The following is a 21,213-nucleotide window of genomic DNA, read 5'->3' as shown; positions in this document are numbered from 1 at the left end:
AGCCATATTCAAGCAATTCCAGCAGCAAGGGCCGCTTCAATAAAGCCGAATTCTCCTCCCACATGATCCGTGGCAGGATCAAAGGGGTGTCCTCGTAAGTCAGAGGAACGCCCCTGGCACTGGCAACGGTCATTTGAGTATCTCCTCTTTCTGGAAGGGAAAGAGCTTAACGGGGAAGACACTTTTCCGCCGCATCCTGGATTTCAACGATGCAAAGGCCATCATCGATTATATCTTGTCATTTCCGAGATTCAAACACGTTCGTACGCACAAGAGGAGCTCGGCAAACGGATGGTGATTACCGTGGCTGCTCGAAATAAGCCATGTGACAATTCCGTGTGTTGCTATGCACTGGGTTAACATATTATGGAGATAAGCCGGAGGGAACACACAGCAAAGCGCTGCAGCTGGATGGGGTGTCTAGTGTCAGATGCGATGCAGGTACGATCGTAAGTAGCTCTCTTCGATGGGAGGGAGTGGTGCGTGAAAACAAGCGGCCGCGGATGGATCGAGGATGCGATGACGTAATAATCAATGTTTCGTCACAAATGCTGAGATCATCGTCGACATTCGGAAGGACCGAGGCGCCAGAGTACATATCGAGGCTCTATCGCGTTGACTTTCGAATGTGTAAGCACTGAATACGCCGAAGAATTTGGTGGCATGATTTGTGTTGCGAGAAATATTCCTTCTGCTCTGAGCTCCGGATCAAGATCTCTCCTCACCGGACCTTGCCTACGTACCTCCCTCGCAGCTACTAGAATTGTTAAGCAGCAATCTCCCTTTACCAGAATTTTCTCACCTTCGCAAAGAAGTACCTTCTCGACCAGCGGCAAGATGAAGTTCGACAAGCCTTCCGAGGAGCCGCCGAAGCATGAAATGGCATATTTCCCCGATATGACCACTGCGCTTCCATCGGAGTCTGGGGAGTTTCGCAGGGTGTTGTGGACTGGTCTGTACTCGCAGCTAGTTCTGATGACCGTGCCTGCTGGAGGTGAAATTGGTGACGAGGTGAGCCCATGATATCTAGTTCTAGCTCGATTCTGACATGTCGCAGAAACACACTGTCGACCAAATCCTCACCTTCACTTCCGGCATTGGCAAAGCAACGATCGCAGGAAAAGACCAGGACGTCAAGGCGGGCGACCTAATAATAGTGCCGGCTGGCACACAGCATCAATTCATCAACACTGGTCCCAATCCGCTTATCCTGTATACTGTATACAGCCCTGCAGAGCACAAGCCCACGTCGGTGCACAAGACGAAAGAGCAGGGAGACAAGGAAGAGGAGGATGGTATTGACGAGGCTCCAGAGTGGTCGCAGAGAAGCAAGAAGGAGAATGAAAAGCTGGGCCTCGTCGAGGGTGAATAGAAAGGATATGCCTTTCTGTAACATCGTCTCGTATGACATCGTTGTATGTGCTCATGTTGCGGAATCGCCGCAAGTTCTCTGATCCGCATTCTCATTTCTTTTTCTTGCCCACGACTTTCGTAAAGCCTTCTTCATCGACTTCAGGCTCGGGCTTCTTTTTCGTCTGCGATGAGTCAACCAACGCTGGAGCCTCATCCATATCAACATCAGGCGTGTCTTGAAAGCCATTCCACTCTTCCTCGTCTTCGTCATCGTCGGTTTCTTGGTCGACTTCCGGGCCCTGCACGGCTTGAATGATGAATCTCTTCTTCCTTTTTTCTTCCCATAAACTCATCAACCTCGTCACTTCAGTGGTGTCGCCTTGTAGGACCTGCGCTCTGCCAGTGTATATCTTCCTTGCGATTTCCTCGAGCGACCCATCGTCGACCACAACCTCGAATTCATCGCTCATGACCTGCTCCAAAATGTCTTCTAGATCCTCGATGTCGCGGATCTGGTTCTGAGCGAACAAGTCGGAAATAGCGCCAGCCAACCATCCTCTTTTATCTTCACCTAATGCCGGCGAAGAAGTGCCCCACGCATTCTGTATAGCGACACTGAGTGCAGGCCACAGATGAAGATTTAGCGCGATCAGGTTCTCGACTTGTGCAGGGATATCTGACTCGTCAAGCTTGATGGTGCTTGTCGGCGGCGCTGGTCCGCCTACGATGTTCATTTTGTGTACGATTGGGGCAATATTGGGAGTATTCGTGTTGCGTCGAGGCAATGCTTTTCGCATCCACCAGAAATTCAGGCACGCCTAGTAGTAGCCACAAATTTTTGGTCGGTGCAGATCTCCGGATAAAGTCATCATGCAGATTGAGGCTCCTCCGGGCGTCATAGGCCCGACAGACTCGGAGGTCTAGTCACCGTCGACTAGAAACCGATTTTATGCTCAACAAGCAGGTATGATGCAGCTGTTTTACGTACGGGTTGATGGCACTTTCTTCAGGTATAGTAGTGGGACAGACGGGCCATGTGGAATCGGTTGTGCAAGGCAAAAAGTAGCAATGTCAATCATCTTCACTTCACCAGAGTCGGTCGGACCGTTTCCTCTTCTTGCACATCTACCCGGGCTCAAAATTCTTTCCACTCGCTTCCTCCTGCTCTTGCTAGGCTGACACGTCTCTTTTCTAAATCCAAATTGCCGTACAATTTCTATCATCATTCTGAACTGAAGCACTAGCGACATGGCACAAGACGGGCAACGAAACGGCCAGCCTGTAGCGCCAATGGCCAACCCCGAAGATCGAGCAGCTCTGGCGTCAAGAACCCTCCCACAAATGACATTGTCTACAGCGGAGAGTCCACTGACAGCACCACTACCACCACCTCAGGCATCCACACCTGCAGAGCGTGCAACAGCCAGATTTCGAATTGACGGCAATGCTGTCATCACAGGCGGAAGTGGCACACTTGCATACGCTGCCACCAGAGCACTGATAGAACACGGCTTGTCCCAGGTCACCCTCATGGATCTGCAACCCTCGATTGATGCTGCTAAGGAAAAGATGGCTGAACTCAATCGTGACTTTCCACACGTCAAGGTCCATGTTGTGACAGTCGATGTTACCGATCAAGAGGTTGCCGAAGAAGCCTTCCAGAAAGCCAGCGAGATCATGGGCGGGATAGACATCCTCTGCTGCTTCGCCGGCATTGTTGGCTGTGTGCATTCGACCGAACAGACGGCAAAGGAATGGAGGAAGGTGCTTGATGTCAACCTAACGGGCTCGTTTGTTTGTGCTCAAGCAGCAGCCAAGCACATGATTGCGAGCCAGAACGGCGGCAGTATCTTGTTTACCGCCTCGATTTCAGCACACCACGTCAACTATCCTCAACCACAAGCTGCTTACAACGTCAGCAAGATTGGAGTCACTCATCTAACCAGGAATTTGGCGGCCGAATGGGCAGTTCATGGCATCAGAGTCAACTGCATCAGTCCTGGCTATCTAGACACCGTGCTCAATGCGGGAGACAATCTGAAGGACGTCAGGACCGTTTGGGCTTCTCGGTGCCCTATGGGTAGAATGGGTGATGTGGATGAGATTACTCCGTCGGTCGTGCTTCTCAGCAGCAAGCGGGCAGGACGATACATCACTGGTACAGATCTCGTCGTTGATGGAGGAGCAATGTGCTTCTGATTGATGTAGGGAGTTCGAGAGATTAGAATAGAGCACCAAATGCCGACCCCCTGGGTTACACGAAACATAAACCACGCGCCTAATAGCGACCTAGAGTTCGTTAGCGCTGCATGATCTCCGCATACTCCCGCCCGCCTGCAAGCCTCATGACGTTCTGTGGGGCCGTGCCCGGGGAATTTCAATCGAGATGCACCGGCAGCGTTCAGTCGCAATTTCCCCATCTCAGATACCGGAGCTTCACATTTCGTTGTTACACAGCTATGCTTGCTCCTGGAGCTTTTGTTGGTGATTGCACGGGACGACCCTATTCATACCGTTAGCTACACAGTCAACCTAAAAACGAACACGAATGATCTAGCTCGAAACCCTTAATTCCTTGTGTGTAGCCATTCCTCTGGAACCAATAGACGGCAATGCCAATCACTACCTTCGGCATCGGAGCCGCTGTCACACCAACTGTGGTGAAAACGACCATCTCCCATGTATGGCCCATCGCTTTCGCTCGACCTTGGCTGTGTTACTAACATATCAGTACACAAATCGCAAACCACGAGCGAAGAAACCAACAGCACATATCTCATACGACCAAGGGCTAAACCTAATCCGCTCCTTCCTTGTTTACGCCTCGCATCATACAGTAGAAGAAGTCCAAGCCTTTACGGGCCAATGGGTCCCCGTCCCGACCTGGGTGCGCACCGAAGATGTAGCCATCCCAGCCAAAGACATTACAAAAGCAGCAGATCTCCTCATTGCGCAGCTTGGCGAAGAGGGAATCGAAGCAATAGGCGGCAAGGAGTGGTGGCAATGGCGACGGAGAGACGCAAAGCTCAAAGCTGAATGGGTCGAGATGCGCTCAGATTACAATGTGCGTGAGGGAAAGAAAGAGAAGTGCAGACGCGTTATGCTGTATGTACATGGCGGCGCATACTTTTTTGGCAGCGTGGATGAACACAGGTATCAAATGCAGCGACATGCAAGGAAGCTGAATGCTAGAGTTTTTGCTCCGAGTTACAGACTTGCACCACAATTTCCATTTCCCTGCGGAATGTTAGATTGTCTGGCTGCTTACCTGTACCTGCTGACAATTCACGACCCGACCGAGATCATCCTTGCCGGAGACTCAGCGGGCGGCGGTATGGTATTGAGCTTGCTATGTTTGCTGAGGGATCGAGGAGTTGAATTACCGGCAGGAGCTGTGCTGATTAGTCCTTGGGTGGATTTGACGCATTCGTTCCCGAGCCTGAGCAGAACTGATGGGTACGATTACATTCCCGAACATGGCTTTATGCAGAAGCCTTCACGCTCTTGGCCTCCGCCAAATGAAGATGAGCTATTGGAAGTGACACGTGCTACAAGAGATGCCAAATCTAATGAGGTTAAGAGCAATGGAGATGTGCCGAAAGCGATCGAGCGAGCAGACACAGCGGAACTTGCCAGCGCAGCCCGACAACGACAGCCCCCACTCTCGTTGCAGCTTGATGGGAAGGAGGTTTTTATCAAGGATCAAATCCAGCTTTACACCACGAATCAGCTCATCACCCACCCCCTCGTGTCTCCTGCTCTGCAACCTTCGCTAGGAGGTCTCCCACCTCTCCTGATAATGGTAGGTGGTGGCGAGCTTCTCCGCGACGAACAGATATACGTCGCGCACAAAGCTGCAGACCCGCACAAGTACAAGCTGCCTGACAGGTGGCGTACCCTTTACGATCCTGGAGATAAAATTATCAACAAGTATGGCCCAACCCCTGTCCAACTCCAGGTCTGGGAAGATCTCTGCCATGTGGCGCCTACGCTCTCGTTCACACGACCAGCGAAATTTATGTACAGATCAATATCACAGTTTGGTGCATGGGCGCTCTCCAGGGCCCAAAAGCGAGCTATAGAGATCACAGAGGATGATCAGTCATCCATCATGTCGTCCTCTTCAGAAGATGAGAAAGTCAATCACAAGCTGGCCAACGGTGCGCACACACAGATCGGAAAAGCAGGAGATCCCTTGCCACCTTTTAGGAACAACATGATTCGAGAGCAGGTCGACCGACACGGCACTGTGTATCCTCTACCACACGCGTCCGAGCTCCCTGCGCTGCAGATGGAAGCAGATCTCGTTGGAGTGGTAAAAGAAGGACCAATTCGCCATTGGCTTGCCGCTAAGACAGAGTGGGATAGCAAGTACGCTTCTGCCCGTCGGAAGGTACAGAAGCACCGAATCGAAGTTGCAAAAGCTGGAAAGTCACGCGGTTTTGGAAACGGTGAACATCCGCCTCCTAGTGCATTAGCTGGAAGACAGCATGATGAAGAAACGTATAGTAGGACACAGAAATTGAAGAAGAGCTGGGGCTTGGGAATGTGGAGCTCTTGGTCGTGGAAACATGATGAGAAAACGCTGCAGAAGGACGAGAAGATCGAGAAGCAAGTACAGAAAGAACAAGCACAGCCGACGGTCAATGAACCACAAACAGACGGGGCGTTGCCGTTGGATAAGCGGAACCGAAGTCAGAGTCGGGCGAGAAGTGCTAGTCGCGCCAGTCGACAACGACGAAAGACAGTAGCGGTGCAAAACGAAGGGCAAATTGAGGGTGAACAGACAGCAATGCTAAATGTTCCCCGAGCAGCCGCTCAAGACCAGGCAGCAAACGCTCCAGATCTTCCTACTCCAGCAGTAGAAATAGATCCACCTACAGGAGCCGAGCAGAATCTGTCGCCAATGTTCATACCGAAATGGAAGAATGCTGCACATCTGCGGGATGAATCAAAGGACATATCAGATACAGGCAGCACATACAGTCATGCTAGCAAGGTTGTACCGGACAACGTGAGCACGATGGCTGTATTCTCTGCACCGGGCGTGCAAAGGGAGGAATCCAGAGACAACACATCCACCCTTGACGCAGGCACACCCACTGCTGACCGCGAATCGTATGACTTCAGAAACAGCCTGCCAACCACAAGAGATAACCTAGGTGGATATGATACGCCTGTTAGCCGAAGAAGTGTCGAACGGCTGCAGCGGCATCAGACGGACATGACAGATGGGCAAAGTATCCAGTCGTCCATTCCGGCTTCAACACTTTACGAAGAAGGCGCGATAAGCTCGAGATTACAACCGCTGAGAAGTCCCAGTGCGATGGCCGTTACCCATGCTGAGGGAATCATTCCGCCTATGGACCAACAAGCGGTACCAGCTTCGGACACCGGGGCGAATAGGCAGGCTGCACTGTTTGACAACGGGAATGGGGGTGGCGACGTAGGAGACGTCACTGCTCAACAACAGAGGACCACTAATACAACACCAAAAGCAGGAGAAGCACGAACGAGAACCAAGAATGTCGAAGACGAGCCAACAACGCCTACTATTACGGACCGGCCAGTACTGTACGACCGGGCGGATTCTAATTTTGTGACCGCCTATGAGAAGCTATAATTAATGGCCTGATGAGAACAGTCGAAATTTGGTAGACGCATAATGATGTTAGACTATTTACTGTAGGATCTATCTACCCAACCATAACATGTAATTACTTACATATGGACCACTTTACAAGGACATGTTTTGCTAGATACCTACGCCTGAGCAGATCTCCGAGTGTGCCTTCCTGGTGAAGGTACCCGAGTCATCGGCACACCAATCCTGCACTACTAGAACAAGTTTGTCGAAGAGGAATGCACTACAGCAAGGGATAACGCCCTGTACAGCACGACCCTCCACTCCGCTGACTCCTTGCTCATCGACCAATCACAGTACTCTTAAGGCCGTTTTCTTGGCGCTGAGGCGTGGCTAGTCGAGTCTTTGCCAGGACCATTTCTGAGACTCATGGCCGAACGACCTTTGCTTCTCTTTCAGTCCTCAGCATGTCACCATTCTACACCAAATCCAGGTCATGAGCAGTCTTCCGTGAAAAATGTCAACCCACGACCAAGGATTGCTACTGGACGATGTATACTCCTCCTCAGATGACTCAACACTCCTAGAGAAGGAGCTCGACACCTCCATCTCCACCAGTTCAACCCGCCTCACCCGACTCAAACGCACCTTCCTCCGAAGGATCGACCAAAATGCCTTCCTCGAAACCTTCGTGCACTACAACCTCCTACTCCTACGCTTCCTCACCCCAAGTTTTCTCCACCACCTCCTCAACCGCCGAACCCACCCTTCCACAGACGAAGAAGCCCCCACCCCATCACCACCAAACACAATCAAATGCCTCGACGGCCTCCGCGGCATCGCCTGTCTCATCGTGTTCAACTTCCACTTCCTCTACCCATACACCTACACCGTCATCCACGGCTACGGTGCAGAAGTGGCCAACCTCGAGGATCGCGCTAAGTTCCTGCACTACCACCAGCTCCCATTCATCTCGTTGCTATACCGCGGCCGGGCGATGGTCCATGTCTTCTTCGCTATATCGGGGTATGTACTCAGTCGGAAGTTCCTTAAATTAGTTGGCGCAGGGAGCCATGCACAGGCATATAAAGCGCTTAGCTCAGCTGTGTTTCGTCGTGGGTTTCGGCTGTTCCTCCCGGTTACGGTGGGCAATTTACTTGTTGTTATTGCGCTCCGGCTTGGGTTGTATAATGGTACGGCTGCTGTTTTGCGCGGTGAGGTTGGACTTCCGGGGGATACTGGGCCGAGGAACTGGGTTAGTGCAATGCCGGAGGAGCATCCGAGGATCTTGGGGAGCGCGTATGCGCAGTTGGTGGATTGTTATCATCAGTGGGCGAGGTGGATTAACCCGTGGACGTGGGAGATAGTCTACGGAGACTATGATCCGCATACGTGGACGATTCCGCTTGAGTTTCGGAGTTCGATGGTTTTGTTTCTTGTGTTGGTTGGGACGGCGGGGTTGAGGGGACGGTGGAGGTTGGCTGTTATCGTTGGGCTTTGCGGATATTGCTTGAGGATGGTGCGATGGGAGGTCGCGATCTTTCTTGGGGGTGTTGTCGTGGCGCAGATTGATTTGATGTGGGGTACGTTTGAGGTGGTGCCGGATAGGGGTCTGCTGGTTCGTACTGGTCAGTGGGTTCTGTTCGTGGCTGGACTGTATCTCTTGGCTAGTCCGGATATATGGGCGGAGGTTACGCCTGGATATCGGTTTCTGTCTTCGATCACGCCGGAGGGGTACGCGTGGGGGTGGTTGTATCTTTTCTGGTATCCGTTCGGGGCGGTCATTGTTGTGCATTGTGTCACTAATCTTGTGAGTCTTCGGCGGGTATTCGAGAGGCCGGTGTGTCAGTATTTTGGGAGGATTAGCTTTGCGTTTTACCTTGTGCATGGGCCGGTGTTGCATGCTTTGGGGTTTGCGTTGATGCCGAGGATTTGGCGAGTGACGGGCTATGGGGACGGGTATGGCGGGAACGTGGGCTTTGTGACGGGGTTAGCTCTGGGATGGGGGGTATTGCTATGCTTTAGTGTGTGGCTTGGGGATATCTTTTGGAGGGTCGTGAATGTACCTTGTACGAAGCTTACGAGACAGATCGAGTGTTGGCTTAGCTAGAACATTGATCAGGTTGGATTGCTGTCATCTGGCTACGAGGTCCGGAATCCATGATTAATCATAGTGTCCAAAAGCTCCAAAAGTATTTGTTGGACGGGTTGCCCAGTTTAAAATTTAGGCATGATTTCTCGAAGATCTTGATGTGGCCATGACCCCAGTCAAATAACCTCGGTGCTCACTTGAGGGAAAGGTCCAGTAACTAAGGCCGCAACGATGATGAGCATTGCAGGAAGACCGAAAAGGGTTTACCTCTCCTGAAAACACTATGACAGGCACACCACTCCGTAGACCAGAAGCTGAGTAGATGACCACATTCCGTATCTGCATCCATGGGGTAAGAAGCTGGAGGCAGAAGAATAATCGTAAATCCAGCACAAACCCCTCGAAGCGATTTTCAGGCAACAATTTCAGTGGCACTTCCGGACCAATCTCCTGGTTCAGTGGAGGCCCACCACAATCATTTCAACGGCCTTGAAGATCTTCGGAATGGCAGTAATGTTGAACTGTCGTAGACTACCTCAGGGGTTTTTACGCGTTATACTCAAGTTGATGACTCTATATACAGCAGCTTCTGTTCTTCTATTCGGTTTCATCTTTCGTGTTGAGGTACACAAATGTAAACAAACAATACGCAAATGCAGCAAAACGGAGCATCCCCGGTTGTACATGCACGGACGTTCGCAGCTTTCAAGGGGAGAAATTATTCCCAGTCTATGATTGGGCCGGACAGCAAGTTTCAAGGGTCGATATCAGTGGATAGACTTTCCTCTACGGAGTATGGTGGCACTAAAGTCGCCTAGAGAAGCCCAATGCACGGCGGCCCGGTTGAAGTGTCAGAGGCCTGATTCTCCAAAAACCTGATGTTCCAACGTGTTTGCTTAACGTGTTCTCCTTGCAATGTATTCCAAAATCGATCGCTCCTGTACACAATAGATTCACACAAACGCTCACAAAATCGACCGACGAGTACAGCCGTGTAGCACCAGATCGAAACGATCAGTAATTCAATCCCGATCGAAGCCTTGTATTTCACGCATGATATCTTCATGCAACGATTCACTATCATCGACCACGAAATACAAACTGCACACCGACGCGTCAATTACCTCAATTGATGAGCGACAACCTCCACCATTACCAGTAGTGATATGTCTGCGCAAGAGCAGTCGTTCGGCGAACCCTCCTTCGACCTCGATTTCCATCAACTCCTAGTACCCAAAGCACCACAGGATCGCAAACGCCGGAAAAATGTCAAAGAAGAATCCACTTCTTCGAGCGATGCCAGCTCATTCTTCATACCTGAGCCCCTCTCGAGGACCAACAGTATCTACTCCTTTTCTCGTGCGTCGCTGAGCAGTCAGCTGAGTGGACTTAGTTCCATGAGTCTACCGCAAGCAGAGTCATTGTCCGCTAGTATCGGCCATTTGCCCACTGCGAGAAAAGCGTGTAGAGCATTGTATGCGGCAGCCGAGCAGATTAACAGCTGGAATAGAAAGGCTCTGCGTATGCTGAAGGATTTGGATGGGGACGATGACATCGAGTGGGCGGCAGCCGCGGGAAGGGAAGCACTGGAAGAGACAAACAAAACGATCAACAAATTCGAGAACCTGATCAACGTTTATGTGGCATCCATCGAAGAGCTGCAAATGCGGAGGGATGTTGGAGAATTAAGGGCTGAAGAGCTGAGTACTGTTGTGGAACAGATGGAATACACCCTGATCAGCTGGGACGATGTTAGGAACGGTCTCAAGCGGATACAGGAGCAGGTCGAGGTTGCCATGGAGTGGGAAGAGCTGTGGAATACAGTTCTTGGAGAAGTCGCCCAAGAGCTGGACAGTCTAAGCCAGCTCGTCTTTGAGATGGAGGAGAAGAGACATATGGCTTACATGACTAAGCCTAAGGAGGAACCCGAAGAGCAAATCGACATCAACGAGCTAGAAACCTTCATCGACGAACCTACCAAGAAGAAAGAAGAGATCAGGAATTCGAGGTTCAGCATGACCTTCGAGTCTTCGCCGCTTGGATCGCCGGTGATAGAGAATCCACAAGACGACACGAAACTTTTGAGCCTGTTCGCCCGTATGCAGCCGCTAAGAGCGTCCCTCGACTTCTTGCCCATGCGTGTTTCTCTTTTCGAAGCTAGAGCGGACAAGGTATTTCCGCAAGCATGCAAAGAGCTGCAGGACAAAAGAGAGCGGCTGGAGAAGAGCTGGCAACAATTATCAGAGGAAGCTGAGAGGCTAAGAAGAGAACTCAGCGAAGATAGATGGATTGTCGTTTTTCGAAATGCTGGGCGACAAGCATCAAAGATGGCCGAGTCTGTGGAACGCAGCATTGTTAAGGTCCAGGATGCGCTCAATGCAGGCTTTGCGAGAACGAACCCAGCACAGTTGGCGAAAAGGGTCGAGAGCTTCGAAGCCAAGAAAATGCATTATATGCCGGCGATCGGTCGGGTTGTGTCCATTATACAGAAAGGCTTGAAGGACAGGCTTACGGTCAACGGCGAAATTCTACGCCTCAATAAGGAGTTGGGAGCTAGAATGAGACAGCTCGAAGACCGCACCCGAGAGCTGAGTACACTACTGGAGCCTGTGACTGCACGCTCTAATTCGAGCTTGAGAGAGTCCATCTCGAGTATCGTCTCAGCTGATCGATCCTTGTCAAGCCACGGTACATTTGCCGGCACACCTGGAAGCTCACCACCATCGTCCATTGATCTACCCACTCCAGCTTCATCATCATCGGCAAGGCCTGTGCCAAGATACGGCCTCAACGGCTACAGCAAGCCGCGTGCTGCATCGTCGATGGCTGCATCACGACCTGGACCACCCATATCTTCTAACAACAGACGAATTTCACTGCAGCCTCAGTTCGGCCGACCAACTACTCCTATGTCAGTCCGAACGACTGGCTCGATTCCTCGACGGTCTGTGTCCCCAGCACCGGCTTCTGTCTATCAGCAAGGCCTTTATAGACCGCCTGTTGTGCCACTGCCACCACGTCGAGCAGAAACACCGTCAGAGAGACCCCGATGGTCATCCACTGTCAGAGCCAATGCAGCTGCAGCAAATGCGAACAAGAGAGCATCGATAACACCATCGTCCTACTACCGTATAGCACCCAGATCAGCCTCGCACTCAGCTGGCATACCGTTGCGCAGTCCTCTCAGTCGTGACGCAACTTCGTCGCCTATACCTCAACAGCATCATCCTCTCTCGTCAAGATCAAGTCATTCACAGTTGAGGTCCTTCGCCGATCGCATAAAGTCGCCTGCACCGAATGATACTGGTTTGTTGGCGCCAGTACCTTACTCGAAGTCACGCAACAATGCGACACCAACACCAGGAACGATCAGGTCACCGTCATCATTGGCTAATATTCCATCATCGATAGACGCTATGCAGCATGCGCGTCCGCCATCCTCACTTCGAAGCTCACGACCTAGCATCGGTATACTTCAGAGAGCGGCATCCCCAGCCTGCCATACGGGAAGTTCTCCGATGCACAGTCTAGATGAGGTGGTCCGGACACCCCCGAGATATTCAGTAGACGGTACCGCTGCCGACTCGGAGATGGAGCTGCCAGGTGCGCCATCGAGTGCTACCGGCAGGGAGGAGTCGCCTGAAGAGGATAGGACCACGGAGCTCGGGTCGAGCCCATTGTCCAGGCGGACGATTACGAGACCACCATCATCAGTCGGTAGTCGAGGCAAACGTGTCAGTATGTTGCCTGTACCACGCGGGATGCGTTCGAGCTCGTTGGCATCTTCTAAGTGAGCTGTTACATCGAGGAGTTGGACTATGGAATGGAGGGCTATATTGGAAGGAGCAAGTCGTTCACAAGTAGCGGCAGGACTGCACAACCTATGTACCAGCAACGGCACCAGAGCCCGTCGTTTCCTGAATATCTGCGTTCAAGCGATCTATGTAGTATCTCACGATTGAGACCAAGCATTATTGTCATCTGTCCCTGCATCACAAATTGTCCCGGGGATGACTCCCCAAGCTGTGGCTGAAGCAGATCGCGGCAACGGAAGCGCTTTCCGATTCAGCTGCCGGTTCCAACCATGCTCTTCTAGGTTAGCGTTGGACCGAGCGTTGGCTACGCCCAAGCGGAGCATGCGCCTCTTCTTTTGACGACCAGCCTCTTCGGCACTCTTGCCAACCACCAACTTTCCTGTCACCAAGCATCCCAAGCTGATGTGTTCGCTCCATGAACATGGATCATATCCAATGATGACTACGAAGAGGTTGGTTCCGACTATTCACATGCAAACACTTGCAGGCTGTGCTCGAATGGTAGGTGTAAACAAACCCTGTTTCTAGAATACCAACCTCTTCCAAGGAAAGAAACGCTTCACTTCGGGTGGATTTTTGCAATGATTCCCTCGTGCAAACACACGTAATCGATCAAGCCATGATTTAACTCTCGACTTGTTTACTATTCATGGTTTATGCTTCTTCCCGTTAACTTGTTTCCTACATTGTTATCATGCACGGGAACAGAACAATGGCTACCTATTCACTGCTGTTGTTGAGTGTCGTCGCAACATTGATATCTTCTATCGCAGGCCAAACATACAGTACCTGCAACCCAACTCAAGGTATGTGCACTCCGTGGTCGGTGAATCATCTCAGGACGAAGACTGACTCTGTCACAGGTACCTGCCCTGCCAATCCGGCACTCGGTACGAGCCAGAATATCGATTTCGCAAATGGAGCGCCGGGCGACTTCACTGCCACCGGTGCCCCAACCTACGACTCGAATGGCGCTGCCTTCACTGTTGCAAAGAGCGGAGACAGTCCAACACTAGCTTCAAAATGGTACATCATGTTCGGTCATGTCGACTTCGTCATCAAGGCTGCGCCAGGCACTGGTATAGTCAGTAGTGCTGTCCTACTATCAGATGCCCTGGATGAGATCGACTGGGAATGGCTAGGAGGAGACAACAGCCAAGTCCAATCAAACTACTTCGGCAAAGGCCAGACGGTGACGGGATACAATCGAGGCGCTTTCCATGGCGCACAGGGCAACCACGACAGCTTCAGCACATACAGCATTGATTGGACCGCAGACCAGATAGTTTGGTCGATCAACGGTAACACAGTACGAGTGTTGAAGGCCTCAGATGCCGAAGCTGGCCAATACCCTCAAACACCAATGATGCTGAAGGTTGGATCCTGGGCTGGAGGCGATTCCGCCAACGCTCCAGGCACAATCACATGGGCTGGTGGACCAGTCGACTACTCTCAAGGTCCATTCACCATGTACGTCAAAGCCATCGCAGTCACAGATTACTCTACCGGCACATCCTACTCCTACGAGGGAACAGCCGGCACCTGGCAATCCATCAAATCCAACGGCGGCACCATCAACTCAAGCGGCTCTGGCAAGAACACACCCTCAATAGCCGAGTCACCAAGTTACAGTACCGCAGCGGGTAACCCAACGGTACCCTTCGAAACAGATGCAGCTGCTTCCTCAGCGTATGCCACTAGGACTGGCTATCCTTGGGTGACAGCCAGCGCATCAGCTGTAACATCAGTGAGTCCCACAGTTACTTACACATCCATCAACGGCCTGCCTAGTGGGTGGGCGGTGGGCGCCGACGGCAAAGTCCGCCCACCAAGTGATGCCGCCTCAATCAGTTCGTAGACCCTCTTTCTTTCCTTCGTCTCAATTCGTCAGTATCGAGCTTCAGCTAACAGTATTCCACAGACACCGCCTCAGTATACCTCGTCATCCTCAGCTTTGCCTCTGGGTTCCTCCTCATCGCCTGCCCTTGAAGTCAAGACAACCTACAATGACCAAGGATTCCTGACAACCCTCACCATGACACCGACTGCCCCGGTGTACTCACAAGCTTCGACGCTAGCACCAACGGTAACATCCACCTCGTATAACACACTTGGTGGAAATGCCTACTCTGCAGCAACAACCACGCTACAGACTACGACGGCGAACACCCGCTCTCTATCAGAGTCGGAGACCACAACTAGTGGCGTCGCGCTGGCACAAACCGCCAACGAAGCTGCTTCAGACACACGACGAGCAGGGATTATGCTAGCAGCGCTAGCGTTTGCATCGGCTGTGCTGATGCTGTAAAACAACCAATATAGACTGAATTCACATGGCGACGGAGTTGGACGGCATCTTCTTTAGCGACGGATGATGCATTTACGGGAAAGACCAGGGAGGTCGAGGGATGCATGGAAGGAACAGATCACGAATGAACGGACAGATACGCAACGGATAGAGACGGACGAGCAAGCGATATGCTCATGCTCAAGGGGATGAACTATAGAGACAAGGTGGACTCTTCAAGAGTGAACACCTACCAGTAAATAGCTAATCATGTATAACATGTTCAACCACAACACAACCACTTCCTCCCATCTTTATCTGTTATTCCTTATCCTCAACGCCAGCTGCCCACCACGCTTTTACCGCCAGTTCAGTCCAGTCCCCCAGCGCTCGCTAGTTACATTCACCCCATCCCGTCTCACGCCTGCAACGCAATCTACACCCTCCGTAAGGAAAGCACGAAATAGTCAATCGTAAGGGAGGTACGCAATAGTCAGCCGTAAGGAAGGCACGACCGAGATCAAGGAAACCACGACCTAGTGGGCGGGAAGGGGAAGGTACGAACGAACTTACTTACTCGTCTGGAAGGCACGAAGTAGTCAGTCGTAAGGAAGGTGCGATCAAGGATAAGGAAGGTACGACTCACGGTAGGGAAGGAAGGTACGATACAGCAGCCAGGAAGGCGCGACCCTTAACTAGGGACTCGGAAGGCGCGGCCCAAAGCAGGAGGGTGAAACCCAACAGAAGGCAGTCGCGACCCGGTAGAACCAAGGTACGAACTGAATCAGGAAAGCACGATTTGCAGAGCTGAGAGAGAAGAGGAAGGTACAGGCAGGAAGGAGCAGGACTGTGTTACCTACCGATTGTAGCAAGATCGAATGGAAGGGCAGTCTAAAGAGCCAAGAGCTGCGTCACCTACAGTACGATCGCTTCCGCTACAGGAATAGAGACCGAGTGAGCTATTATGCTCCTCGAGAGGGCCAACGCAGACTGGGACGTCTGCGACCACAACCGCACTTACGTCCCCGGAACCCTCGCGACCTCCCCGCGTCTATACTCCCCCACAACCTCCCCCATCTCAACCCTAAAACTCCCCTCCCAATCCTCCCTGCCCCGTCCCGCCCTCCACCCCAACACATCCCTCGCCACCTCCCCCCTCGTCCTATGATTCCCCACAAACCCCACCTCCACGAGCTGCGTATCCCCACCCACCCATTTGCTCGCTGCCTCCTGCAAACTTACACTGCGTGGCTCGGCATCACAAACGCCCAGCTCACTCCCGGCCCGTGCGATATGCCCCGCGACTTCCCGCCACGTGCAATTCCCACTCTCACTGAAGATGATTCCGTCCCTGCCAGTCGGCAGTTTCCGCCGACCACTCACGAAGTCAGCGAGGACAAGTTCGTAGACTACAGCTAGGTCCAGGACATGAACGTAATCGTGTTGACCCGACCCATCGCCGACGTAGCACGCGTAGCCGTCGCGGATGGCACTGCGCATCTGGATTATGTACGGGATAGACAGCCGATTATAGTGTCCTGTGCCGAGGCCGTAGATAATGGGGCTCATGATAGTGGTTGTGGGCACAGATGCCTCGAGTCCTGTGTCCACAACGCTGATGGACACGGCGCGTTGCGGGTAGTGTTCTGTTGCGTTGCGGCGCACGAGGTACTCGTAGATGTCGCGATCGCGGTCGCTGAATGTGCGGGGTTCGATGTGAGTGCGGGTTATGGGTTTGTCGCCGAGGTTGGAGGTGCCGTCTGTGTGGATGTAGTAGACGCCTGTGTGGTTGACTTGTGATGCGCGACGTTGAGCGAGGCCGCGTATTAGAGCGCGGGCGGAGGGGCCGTGGTAGCCGGAGGTGCATTGGATTACGATGTCGTTTTGGGCGGCTGCGGCGGTTATGGCGGGGGTGTCGTCGAGGGAGGTGATGGTGTGGACTTTGAGATTGAGGGTGGAGGAGAAGTATGTAGCGCGGGAGTCGTCGCGGGTGAGGACGGAGATTTCGATGTCCTTGAGAGATGGATCGATGGTGCCGGATTTGATGGATGAGAGGAGGTGGGAGAGGATTGTGCCGCCGATGTAGCCAGTAACGCCAGTGAGGAGGAGTTTTGTTGGTGACATTGTTGGAAAAGTTGGTATCTGATCGTTCTGCTTTGACATGGATGGAAGTCAGTAGGTCTGGCATGATGGGAGTCCCTCGAATATATACTCGAATTGCTGGGAAAGCATTGCATTAATGTTGGGTAGGTGCAAATGCACTTGCACTGCTACCTACCCTCCATGTAAAGCGCTACATTGTTTGTAGCAACCTTTATTTCCGTGCTCAGCAGTATGTTATGAAGAGTCAGTCAGTGCCATGGACTTACTGGTGGCGATCGTACCAAGTCAGGCTGTCTTTATGTCAATCTTTCAAGGGTACTTAAGGCCATTGCCTAATTGGGAAACATCTTACTCCGACAGCGGGGATAGGATGCGTCTGTGTCAGTCATGATAATCCTGCAGTTTGTGTATCTGTCGTGACTTCGAGTGTTTCGAATTGAGATTTTGGTTGTGCGGATGTGCTGTGTTGGAATTGTGTTGTCATGCCTCAGGGACGAGGTTGTACGTCTATCGGAATCTGCGCAAACCGCTCCAGTAGAGTGCCGCATGTTGAGATAACCCTTGCCTAGGAAGCTACTGGCCCACTAATTCAAGCTTGCGCTTACCAGACCGATCACTAATCACGAGCCCGTTCTTCTGACAGCAACCATTGCATGCGAGGACCTCAAGCTGACCCTTTCCACATCCATGCGAGCAGATCTCTGCGTTACCGGCGCCATGACTACACTTATGGAACAGTACTGCGGCCTCGCGTCCGCATGACCCACATTTGTAGAGCTTCTTACCGATGAATGTCATGACCAGATCGGCGCCAAAGCTTGGGCAGATCCTGATAGCTGCTTCGACGCTGCATCGAGTGACCTTCTCAGCGTTGTACGACATAACGTGCTTGATGGAGCACAAGATTCTGCGTCTTATATGGCCCTCGCTAGGAACCGTGCTAGTGTACACATAGTGCACGAGGTCAGGCCAGGTCTCCTGCGACAGCCAAGCATCACTGATGATTGCCTTGTGAAATGCGATCCTTGCAGCATCAAAGAGGTCGTTCAAGTCAAGCATTGAGGCCAAAGCATACATTCTTGCGTGAAGCCATAACTGCTGGTTGGGGCGACAAAGTTCATCCTCGATGTTCTGGAACTGTTCAATGGCGGACTGTGCGATGTCACCTTCGGGATACGACCCTTTGTATAAGAAGATCAAGAGTCTGATGATGTAGGTTAGTGGTATGGAACACCAGCGGAACAGTCGACTTGCCGTGCAATGATGGCTGGACTTTCCTCGAATGTGGCTTTGGCCTGCTGACCTTCCTAAAGCAAATTCAGCACTGCATTTTTTAAGATGCAGCACGGTCTCACCTTCCAGTTTTGTGAAGTAAGTCTTCTAAAGTACTCGCTGTTTTGGCAGAGTATGATTCGGTGTGCTTTGAAGGTAAAGTCTCCACAAACAATTTCGAAGTCTGCGAATTGTCCAGAACTGAGGTAGCTGTGGCTCAAACGTCAGATACACAGGCCTCGACGAGGCCGCTGAAGCTTACCTGAACAGATTGTCGAAGTTGAAATTGAGCGATGTGACGTTTTCGAGAGACATCTTCAGTAGCTGTGCTGTGAGCCAACATGCGGGGTGGTTATAGCAATAGTGAAGTCTGCCTGCAGGAAGCAGCAATGTCAGGGAGGTTTTCTGAACACTGTTGCAAATGGCAAATCTTCGATTGATCGATCAGCTGGCTGCCTCCACCCTACACTCTCAATCTTATAGTAGAAATTTTGACTCGTGGCGCAGTTGTAGTCAGTCGTACCTTCCCCTAGCATCTGGATGTTTATGGTCTTTCTGTTTTCTGTCCCTGGTCACAACATGCCTTCCGCGTCAAGGTGCGATAAAAGCTCTTCCCCGCAGCCACCTCTTCGACGGCTGTGTCTGCTCATGCACTACCTAATCCTTCTCATGGTCCCAGCTATAATCAACCGCGGAGTCCAATACGTCGGTCGTGTCTGTGACATATCAGAGATGCTCCCCACTCAGTGATCGACCTCAGTCCTCAGAGCCGAAGCTGAAGCTGCACCATAATTCTCTTACAATCAATGCGCCATCTCGCCCAAACGCCAGATGCAGCGCGTCGTTCGTGCGCCATGTTGCTTCATGCACAGAACCCTATCTCATCCATTCCAAAGCCCAAAAACACTCTCATTTCCCCCTCTTCTGCTCCAAAAACAACACCTTCTTCTTCACTACCGGATCGTACTTGAGCATACTCAGCGGCCTACTCGTCCTCGGTCTGACATATGTCCTGAAGAAACCGGTCATGGCCATGGAGATGAGGCGGACTGCTATCGTGCGGGATTTTGCTAGGCTGGATTAGCATGCGATGTTCGTGTGTCCATGGAGGCTGGAAGTGGTATGGAATGGTTGTGCAAGAGGAACCGTATGCTGTGCTTACCTTTCTTCGCCATAGTTGTCGCGAAACTCGGTTGGTATTGGCAAAAAGCAAAGGGCGATGCTCAGACGCAATTGATGCTAACGATGGTTCCTGAGATGTAAGTCGTAGCTGCGACGAGGCTGATACCAGTGATCGTCACTGGAGGAAACTGAGCCGCGCCGGGCAGGACTAGCGAATGCACGACGTCTCTCACGTGATACACTTTTCATGCGTGTTGCACTTTTCAGCCGGTCCATGAAGTACTTGCCGATTACCGCTTTTGGAAGGAGGACTTGCCCAACTGGGCCATACGCGAAGGTGTAATCTGCGTCGCGCACAAACACGTGCTACCGTATACAGGTGAGAGACTTGCACTACTGCACTTTGCACCGAACGTTAAACAGCGGCTAACGGGTTTGCACTTTTCAGCCGGTCTTCGAAGTACCTGATTACCATATTTGGCAGGAGAACTTGCTTATTCTAGCTTTCTTAGCTGGTTGACCTGGACCAGAAATTCCGTGATTATACCAAGGCTCTACCGTTTATAATGACCCACTGTATATTTACGGTAGGTATATAGGTTCTCTATGAGTTACCGTATAAATACTGTTCTTTATTAAATACGTAGATCTAAAACTACGTAGTTCTACGAAAACTACCTCTATTCTAGAAAACTACCGATCGTTATAAAACTACGTAGTTATAAAAAGCTACGTAATACTAGAAAACTACGTAGTTTTAAACCTACGTATCTTTATCTCTTTAAGTTCTAGACTTAGTATAATAATATACTTTATATTAATAAATAATATCCCTAGAATTAGTTAAATAGTTTAGATAGCCGAGTTAGTAGAAGTAGTAATAATATAAAATAGTAAATATATTCTAGTAGTTAACTATAGCTAGTTATTAGAACCTAATCTAAACGAATAGAGAATATAGTAATAAAAGAAACTACTTCTTTTTTTATACTACGTCTCTTTAGAAGATACCGTAGAACTACCGTAAAACTACGTAACTTTATAAAACTACCTCTCGTATAAAATTACGTATCTTTAAAAGGTACCGTAGAACTACTAGAAAACTACGTAGCTTCGTAAAACTACCTTTCGTATATAACTACGTTGTTATAAGAGATACTACATCTCGCAGAACTACGTGTCGTTAGAAGATACCGTAGAACTACGGTATCCCTACCGTATTCTTTATCCGGGTGGGCTAGCTAAGTTGTGCTAGAGCGTAAATTTCATCAGGAAGCTAAACGACTTCGGGTTTGCAACTTGCACTCTTCTGTCGGTCCATGGAGTATATCCGTACTACTGCTTTCGGAAGGGGGACTTACTGTACTCGGCTTCGTTGCAAAGCGTAGTTTGATCATGAGCTAGACAACTTCGCGACTTGCACTCTTCACTCGGTCCATGAACTGTGTACACATTACTGCTTTCGGAAGAAGGACTTACTCAAGCTGTACTAGCACATACATATTGATTATCAGGAGCCAGACGGCTTGGCGAGATGCATTTTCCAGTCGGTCTTTGGAGTATGTACATATTACTGCTTTCGGAA

At 51.1% G+C, this 21,213-nt stretch overlaps 11 protein-coding genes across 11 annotated transcripts; 7 read left to right on the top strand and 4 right to left on the bottom strand.

The window, feature by feature from the left end:
* Positions 1-837: 837 nt before the first annotated feature.
* Positions 838-1,372, top strand: PMZ80_000713 (uncharacterized protein; the record flags this gene model as incomplete). Its single annotated transcript, XM_064869163.1, has 2 exons — positions 838-1,011; positions 1,058-1,372. 2 exons carry the CDS (start codon positions 838-840, stop codon positions 1,370-1,372), a joined length of 489 nt encoding a protein of 162 aa, XP_064734660.1.
* Positions 1,373-1,463: 91 nt separating this feature from the next.
* TSR2 (rRNA accumulation- protein) lies at positions 1,464-2,087 on the bottom strand (the record flags this gene model as incomplete). Its single annotated transcript, XM_064869162.1, has 1 exon — positions 1,464-2,087. The coding sequence occupies one exon, from the start codon at positions 2,085-2,087 to the stop codon at positions 1,464-1,466; it is 624 nt and encodes a 207-aa protein (XP_064734659.1).
* A 514-nt stretch (positions 2,088-2,601) lies between these two features.
* On the top strand, positions 2,602-3,552 carry PMZ80_000711 (uncharacterized protein; the record flags this gene model as incomplete). The annotated part of the gene is made up of 1 exon (XM_064869161.1): positions 2,602-3,552. The coding sequence occupies one exon, from the start codon at positions 2,602-2,604 to the stop codon at positions 3,550-3,552; it is 951 nt and encodes a 316-aa protein (XP_064734658.1).
* A 413-nt stretch (positions 3,553-3,965) lies between these two features.
* On the top strand, positions 3,966-6,976 carry PMZ80_000710 (uncharacterized protein; the record flags this gene model as incomplete). Its single annotated transcript, XM_064869160.1, has 2 exons — positions 3,966-4,034; positions 4,085-6,976. The coding sequence occupies 2 exons, from the start codon at positions 3,966-3,968 to the stop codon at positions 6,974-6,976; spliced, it is 2,961 nt and encodes a 986-aa protein (XP_064734657.1).
* Positions 6,977-7,454: 478 nt separating this feature from the next.
* Positions 7,455-9,047, top strand: PMZ80_000709 (uncharacterized protein; the record flags this gene model as incomplete). The annotated part of the gene is made up of 1 exon (XM_064869159.1): positions 7,455-9,047. One exon carries the CDS (start codon positions 7,455-7,457, stop codon positions 9,045-9,047), a length of 1,593 nt encoding a protein of 530 aa, XP_064734656.1.
* A 1,148-nt stretch (positions 9,048-10,195) lies between these two features.
* On the top strand, positions 10,196-12,823 carry PMZ80_000708 (uncharacterized protein; the record flags this gene model as incomplete). Its single annotated transcript, XM_064869158.1, has 1 exon — positions 10,196-12,823. One exon carries the CDS (start codon positions 10,196-10,198, stop codon positions 12,821-12,823), a length of 2,628 nt encoding a protein of 875 aa, XP_064734655.1.
* Positions 12,824-13,538: 715 nt separating this feature from the next.
* On the top strand, positions 13,539-14,702 carry CRH1 (transglycosylase; the record flags this gene model as incomplete). Its single annotated transcript, XM_064869157.1, has 1 exon — positions 13,539-14,702. The coding sequence occupies one exon, from the start codon at positions 13,539-13,541 to the stop codon at positions 14,700-14,702; it is 1,164 nt and encodes a 387-aa protein (XP_064734654.1).
* A 177-nt stretch (positions 14,703-14,879) lies between these two features.
* Positions 14,880-15,152, top strand: PMZ80_000706 (uncharacterized protein; the record flags this gene model as incomplete). Its single annotated transcript, XM_064869156.1, has 1 exon — positions 14,880-15,152. The coding sequence occupies one exon, from the start codon at positions 14,880-14,882 to the stop codon at positions 15,150-15,152; it is 273 nt and encodes a 90-aa protein (XP_064734653.1).
* A 996-nt stretch (positions 15,153-16,148) lies between these two features.
* On the bottom strand, positions 16,149-17,255 carry PMZ80_000705 (uncharacterized protein; the record flags this gene model as incomplete). Its single annotated transcript, XM_064869155.1, has 1 exon — positions 16,149-17,255. The coding sequence occupies one exon, from the start codon at positions 17,253-17,255 to the stop codon at positions 16,149-16,151; it is 1,107 nt and encodes a 368-aa protein (XP_064734652.1).
* A 552-nt stretch (positions 17,256-17,807) lies between these two features.
* On the bottom strand, positions 17,808-18,821 carry PMZ80_000704 (uncharacterized protein; the record flags this gene model as incomplete). Its single annotated transcript, XM_064869154.1, has 4 exons — positions 17,808-18,438; positions 18,489-18,541; positions 18,590-18,716; positions 18,769-18,821. The coding sequence occupies 4 exons, from the start codon at positions 18,819-18,821 to the stop codon at positions 17,808-17,810; spliced, it is 864 nt and encodes a 287-aa protein (XP_064734651.1).
* Positions 18,822-19,415: 594 nt separating this feature from the next.
* On the bottom strand, positions 19,416-19,681 carry PMZ80_000703 (uncharacterized protein; the record flags this gene model as incomplete). Its single annotated transcript, XM_064869153.1, has 2 exons — positions 19,416-19,576; positions 19,669-19,681. 2 exons carry the CDS (start codon positions 19,679-19,681, stop codon positions 19,416-19,418), a joined length of 174 nt encoding a protein of 57 aa, XP_064734650.1.
* Positions 19,682-21,213: the final 1,532 nt, after the last annotated feature.

Source organism: Knufia obscura (genome assembly GCF_036327395.1).
Source record: "Knufia obscura strain CCFEE 5817 isolate CBS 148926 chromosome Unknown scaffold_1, whole genome shotgun sequence".
NCBI lineage: Eukaryota > Fungi > Ascomycota > Eurotiomycetes > Chaetothyriales > Trichomeriaceae > Knufia > Knufia obscura.
Note: the sequence above shows the minus strand (reverse complement) of the source record. Positions and strands in the feature narration are given on the sequence as shown.